The 7349-nt window shown below is 35.7% G+C and overlaps 1 protein-coding gene across 1 annotated transcript in view; it reads left to right on the top strand.

Annotated features, from left to right (window-relative positions):
* Positions 1–2974: 2974 nt before the first annotated feature.
* CDH8 (cadherin 8) overlaps positions 2975–7349 on the top strand; it is a 475466-nt gene continuing 471091 nt past the window's right edge. The window contains exon 1 of the mRNA XM_027842077.1: positions 2975–3226. Within this exon, the coding sequence (XP_027697878.1) occupies positions 2975–3226 (252 nt within the window). The remainder of the gene's footprint in view (positions 3227–7349) is intronic.

The following is a 7349-nucleotide window of genomic DNA, read 5'->3' as shown; positions in this document are numbered from 1 at the left end:
TAATTTTATCCCCAGAATTTAGCACAGTGCTTTGAATATAGTGCTTCCCTAATACATTTTAATTCATTCATTCATGCATGTTAACATACATATCAGAACATTTTGTGTTCTAAGGTCCCTTCTAAATCTAGTATTCTATATTCTGGATTAAGATTAAAATTATCTGATTGTAGCTTTGTATGGATTTCAAAACCCCTTCCCATTCTAACATTTCAAATTCTGAGCTCACTCTTTAACATTTTGTTGTAAAATACCTTCCTGCTCTACCATTCTATGATGTAAGGTCCTTATTATCTCTGATATTCTGTTTTGTGTGCTTAACACAAGGTAGTGGCTTAATAAATATTTGTTGTTCAACTAATTCTAAGTTCCCTTAACTTTATTTAATAATTAAGTATATTCTAAGGTCCCTTCCAATACTGATCTCATAGACTTCATTTCAAATTCCAGCTCAGCTGCTTTCAGTTGAATTAACTATATGGGACCAAATCACTTAATCTCTTTAAGCCTCAGTTCCCTTATCTCTAAAATGGGGGTGTTGATATTTACATTCAAGGGTCAAATAAGCATATCAATATCAATGTGCTTCATAACTTAATCAAAAGCTATATACAGATAAATTTTGTTACTTTTAAAATCAATAATACTTCTAAACATCCTTTTTGTCCTTTAAAAATAAATTCTTAGTGCATTTGGTACTGTTTGGAATAAATGGCTAGCTTGGAGTAGAAGGTTCACATGCAAATTCAAGGCTATGAATTAACACCTGAAAGGAAAGGAGAGGATGGTGATTGTGAATTTCAAACTGCCAATTCTCAGAAAGATAACCATTTTCTCTGAGCTGTGCTTTGGGCTCCCAGGTTTGAGGGAAGAAAAAAAAAAGAATGGGATGGCTAGCCCTGGAAGCTGTCTATCTTTTCTATGAAAGGTTTACCTTGCTCAGAGCTTCCTCAGAATGTCAGTCTTATTGATAGAGTGACTCTTTGAGGTGAAAGGTACTTCAGCTCAACCTCTGAGCCCTTGGGAAGAGTGACAAAAGGGGTGATTACACTGGTCATCTCATTAAATTAGAGATAGTGCCTTTATTTGTAGCAGAATCAGCCCTAAAGCAATCAGCTCCTTTCACATAGGTGGCTAACCAGATCATCCAAAAGTAATGACTTTCTATCACTACAATCCTGGTTCAGATTTGAACTGGTGACCTAAAAGTGAAAGGTTCCCTATCCCATTATGAATTCCCTGAGTCAACCAGTTCCCCACAGCTTCCTAAAGACTTATTTTCACATTTAATCCAATCTAGTAGGATTTCTTCTTAAAAACTGGAGTGATTGTGTGTCCTATTAAAAAAAAAATGTACACTTAGGGGGAAAGAAATATATTTTTGCCACATAGAAGGTAAGCAAAAAAAAAATCTATTTGACATCTCCAGTAATGTGTTTTTATTTTGTTTATTTTATTTTATTTTGGCCATCCATTTCTGAATCTTCCCAATTGAAAAACTGCATTTTTAACACATTTTATTCCCAAAAGAGAATGTTTTTTTCTTCCATAATTTAAATCTCCTGCTCAACTGTGCATTTAGTTTGGGAGCTCTGGCATGACCTTTATTATCTCTATGTACAAACTGGACACTATAGAATTTCTTCTGGGAGCTTTCTAATTTTATTCAGTCACTATTAGTATCATGGTGGAGAATCATATTTTATAGGCTGAATTGGAGCAACTTTTTAAAGTGTGTGTGTGTGTGTGTGTGTGTGTGTGTGTAACAGCAGAAGACTGCAGTGTCTGGAGTTTTTTTTTTTTTTTCCTTTTTCTTGAAATCACAGACTACTTTTCTTTTGCTTTGACAGAGCGAATCTTTTTGTCCGGTTTGTTATTAGTTAATAATTGTTCACATGAAAATTGGGAAATAATGTTTACATTCTTATGAAGAAATAAGGCTACAATGATTTCATTAACATCCATGGAGGTTTGCGTTTCAAAACCTTGAATTGATTTGTCTTCCCTTTAAAAAAATGTGGAAAGAAAATGATTCCCTATTATAGTTCTTGTTAATAAGCAGTTCATGAAGAAGAAAGATTAGACTTGACTTAGACCCAGAGAATAAAACTATGAGCACTGGGGAGGGGCTACAGGGAGGAAAATTTTAGTTCAATATAAAGAAAAAAAATAATTAGAACTGCCTAACAATTGACTGTCTTAATCTATGGGGAGTTATTTCTATGTCACTGGCAGTCTTTAAGCCGAACCTTTGTGACCAGAATATCAGAATTTTGGAGTTACTAAAAAATCTTAGAGGTCATCTAATCCAATCTCTGTCTGACCATATAAGCTATCTGTCTTTTTGAATTTGTATCCCTAGTGCCTGACATATAAGCAGATGGTTAATAAATGCTTGTTGATTGATCAATAATCCCTTTTATAATACCCCCCAACAAGTGGTCATCCAGGATTGACCTCAAGACCTCTATTGAGGAAAAACTCATTGCTTCTACTTGTCAGCAGTTTTTAAAGGGATTCTGGTTTAAGTAGGACGAAGTTTGATTCCTTCCAAATGATAAGATGATACTATAAGTCATTGTGGAAAGTGAATGCTTCTAAATTCCAGTAATATTATACTAACATACATTCACTAAACACTACTTTTACTTGAAGAAACTGGGAAGCACCTAAACTGGCCAGTTAAAATTTTTTAGCTAAGCAATTTTGAATGTAAGTGACTTTTTGTGAACTGTTTCTATGTATTTTTAGCTGGTGTTTTCCTTATTTTGGCAGGAGTCTTCAATGACCAGGAAATCTGATGGATTGTGGTCTTCTACTCTGAGCGGTTTTTATTCATGTTTCCTGTGCCATAAACGCCTGGTGGAACTGTAAATGAATGTTTGGTACCACATGATGAATTGGATGGCCAAAGGCTGGAGGCAGGCAAAATAACTGTTTCATTTCTGTGGCGATTTGCTTAACTGGGGGTACAATGCCAGAACGCCTAGCAGAAATGCTCTTGGATCTCTGGACCCCATTAATAATCTTGTGGATTACTGTTCTACCATATATTTATATGGCTCCAATGGCCCCATCTCAGGTTTTACCAAATGGATCCAGTTTGGGACTAAATGTGTTGAGTGAAGAACAGCGAGTTTTGAACCGCTCCAAGAGAGGCTGGGTTTGGAATCAAATGTTTGTCCTGGAAGAATTTTCTGGACCTGAACCAATACTAGTTGGCCGGGTAAGCTGGGTTTTTAAGATAATAGCTTATTGGTCAATCCATGGTATTTAATTCATTGACACAAAATCAAGGTTTTTTTTTTAATGGATTATTTGTCTAAAAGGATCATTTTAATATCTCTTTAATAATCATAGATCAATTCAGGTGGGGTGGTATGTGCCTGTAATCCCCATTACCAAGGCATTCTGAAGCTAGTAGATTTCTTCAGCTTGGAACTTCTGGATGTCAGTGGGCTCAGCTGATCAGATTCCCTCATTAAGAATGGCACCAGGCTACCAAAGGAAGGGAGCTAACTAGCCCAGGTAGAAATGGAATAAGTCAAATCTCCAAGCATTAGTGAGCTTGGAACTTTTGAGACAGGGAGATTTGATCTTAAATTATGATAATAATAATAATAATGATAGATTACTTCGAGGAAAGTTCACATACATGGTATGATTTCCTAGCAATTTTAAGTAGAAATAACTTTTTATTCAGCTTTATAGTATCTAAATTATACAATACCTTGAAAATACTACTTATTTTTCAGGGGTTGTATTTTATTAGCTATATTAATGGTAATAACAAAAAGGCAATAATATTCATATTAATAAGCTCCCATTTATGTAGTACTTTGCAGTTTTCAGGGTTTTCCCCACAACAATCCAGGGAAGTTGGTAGTATAAGTGTTATATACATTTTATAAATGAGAGCATTTGAGACTCAGGATTAAGTGGTCTAAACAGAGCTAGCAAGTGTCAGATCCAGATTTAAACCTGAAAGTGTTTTTTTTTTTCCCCTCCTTTCTGTTGATATACCGTCTGACCCATTTGTTTTCAATCCAAGTTCATTCAGGAGGCATTTGGTGCCTACTATGTGCCTAGTACTGTCTCAGGCAGAAAGGACAGACAAAAACAAAAACTGGTCCCTGACCTAGAGAAGCTCACATTTTACCTTTTCCCTGGGTTATTCCTTGTCTAAGGCTTGCATTTCTGTTCATTTGTTAGCAGCTACCTAGAATAGATGAGGTTAGTTAGGCAGGTCCCTTGTCCTGTCATGTTTTTAAGGAGTCAGTTTCTTAACCTGTAAAATGAGGGTATTGGATCATCTAGACCTCTTTCAGTTCTAAGTTCTGCAGTTTTGTTAGTAATGAGGTTCTGCTATTTCTCAGAGGTAATTAGAAGTAATGACAAAGATAGAGTTTAGTGGCTATGTATTGTGAGATTCACAACATTTTGGTACTAATTTTCCTTATGGTGGGGTGCATGCATGAGTGAAAATATTAGGATTTAGGGTAGTTTTTTGTTCATGTGTTTGTGGTGTGTGTGTGTGTGTGTGTGTGTGTGTGTGTGTGTGTGTGTGTGTGTGTGTGTATTTGCCTGGATAACATATAGTTGTTATCTTAGAGCCTTTTGAATCTCGTCTGGCTTTTTCTTTTCTTTTTTTTTCCCTCTAGCTAGGATTGTTTTTCTCAATCAGCATTTTCTGGGCTAGAGCAGTGATCAGTAGAAGTGTGCTATCTGCTAGCCTAAATTACACGGAGCTCTGCTGGATGCCATAAATGCCAGGCAGCTGCTCGGCACTGTTCTTCAATCTCTGTCCAAATGCTCACAAATAGAAAGCTCACCATGATCGGAGGTACTTTGCCATGGCTTATTTTCCGATAAGTAAAATCTAGATGTGACTCTGCCAAGTCCTTTCTTCAAAAGGGTAGCATTTTAAAGGGCTTCAGCATCCTCATCAGAGATTAGTGCACTTTGAGGGTTTCATTAGCTCTTCCAACTAGATAAGAATATTAGAATCATACAATCTTAAGAGTTGAAAAGGGTATTAATGGGCATCTTGTTCATTTGTCCCCTCTGTTGCCCCAGGGATTTGAAAGAGGCAATGCACTTCAAGAAAGGGCCTGATTTCTTCTTTTGACCTAAATCAGGCATGATAGTGAAGGGAGTGAAGGGAGATCATAGGCTCCTAAGATTGGGAACTGGGAGAAGTCTTAGTAAAGATCCTTACTCTAATCATCTTATTTTACAAATGAAAAAAACTGAGGCTTAAAAGAGGTGAATGAACTTGCCCCATATCATACAAATAATAAACAGCAGAGCCAATATTCAAACTGGGATTTTCTGGCTTTTAATCCTGTATACTTTTCCATCACACTGCATTGGACCTTAAATCCAGGGCCCAAGAAATAACTGATAGCATAATTTGTACATAGAATTATTGTTGGAATTCAAACCAATACAAAACTATCAAGCTCTATTTTATATGGAATTGTTAAATTAGATTAATAATGCAATCCTAATTAAAATTTTACTCAGTCAACCTTTAGTGACAACCAGAGTCAAAACGAAGGCTAGGCAAGATATGTTGGTGTCAGGTCTACCAGGTGAGGAGATGGTAAAATGAAATAGGGTTGTAGAATTGTAGATGCAATTAGAGATCATCTGCTTCCTTTAATGGACGTGACAATTGAGGTACAAAGAGATTAATTGATTTGTCCAGGGTCCCACAGGTAGTAAGTGTCAATAAGTATTCAAACTCAGATCCTCTGATACCAATTCCAACACTCTCTGTAGTGAAAAGATACAGTTTTAATATATATTTTTAAAATGTATACATTTTGAATGACAGAAAATCCCTCTCTTCCTTGACTATAGGGACTTATCTTGAAACAAGACATGCTTTTTCCCAATCACATTGAGGACTCAGACCTTCAGATAATAGGAACATATGGGAGAGTGGTGGAGGGGAGAGAAAAATTTTTTAAAAGTCCTTTTTTCAATAATCTAGCATTTTCCCTCACATCTTCTGGTGAAGAAAGAAGGAAGGAAAGAAGGAAGGAAGGAAAGAAGGAAGGAAAAGTAAAAGGAAGGAAGGGAGGCAGAAAGAAAGAAAAAGAAAAAAGAAAGGAAGAAAAAGAAAGAAGGAAGGAAGAAAGAAGGAAGGAAGGAAGGGACAAAGGGAAGAAAGGAAGGAACAAAAAAAGGAAGGAAGAGAGGAAGGGAGGAGGGAAGGAGGGGAAAAAGGAAAGGAGAGAGGAAGAGAAGGAGGGAAAAAGGGAAAGAGGACAGTTCAACAAAACGTACTTCCACATTAGCCACATCCAAAAATATATTTCTTATTCTGCGTATTAGTACATCCTCTCTGTCATGAGATATGCAGTATTCTTTCTTATCAATCCCTTGGAATCAGAGTTGATCATTTAGCTGATTAAATTTCTTAAATCTACCAAAATTGTCCATTTTTATAAAATTAATGTTATAGTATCAATTGTTCTGCTTGAGTTCATACATGTCTGTTCATGTCTCTTTGAAATAATCTTTTCCCCCATTTCTTACAACAAAATAGTATTCTATTGTACTTATGTTTCACAAATTATCCAGTCATTTCACAATTGATAGGCATTCCTTTAGTTCCCAGTTTTTTGCCACTGCAAAAGGAGTCATTATAAGGGCTTTTTCTTTCTTTTTTCTTTTATCTCTTTGGGATATTTTAGATCTAGTAGGGCTGTAGCTAGGTCAAAGTGCATGTACTGCTTGTTAACTTTTTGTGCATTTACTGCAAATTGCTCTCCAGAAACCTCCACCATTCATAATCCCAGTTCTAACAACTGGTTGGGAATAATTTTCTAACATGCAATTACCAAGATCTATGCAGAATGTAACAAAATGACTTGTTCTGGATTCACAGAAAATTGGGGTGCAAAACACACTGTTAGGTACGACAGATAATAGAAAAGAAATAAGTTGCCACCTTGAACTTAGTTTAAATACTAGAAGAAACACACACATACACACACACACACACACACACACACACACACCCCACACCACACATAGACTACTGACAATGTAACTGAACAGCAAATGAAGAAAAAAACAAAACAAAGCACATCTCTTTCTGATAGAGTATAAAAGTTTTCTATGAATACTAGATAAAGTAAATTAAACAAAATTAGTTGAAATCAACCCTAGAATATTTGTGAGAAGTAAATTGTAAGCATTTAAAAATCATTCACAGTTAGAAGAATATAGAGGTATCTTCAACTTTCTAATTTCTGCTTCTCAGTATTTCTTAGCCTGGTATTTTATAATAAAGAAAGAAAGAAAGAAAGAAAGAAAGAAAGAAAGAAAGAAAGAAA

Source organism: Vombatus ursinus, unplaced genomic scaffold (assembly GCF_900497805.2).
Source record: "Vombatus ursinus unplaced genomic scaffold, bare-nosed wombat genome assembly UNPS02014864.1, whole genome shotgun sequence".
NCBI classification, from domain to species: Eukaryota; Metazoa; Chordata; class Mammalia; order Diprotodontia; family Vombatidae; genus Vombatus; species Vombatus ursinus.
This window is presented reverse-complemented; position numbering and strand designations above follow the sequence as displayed.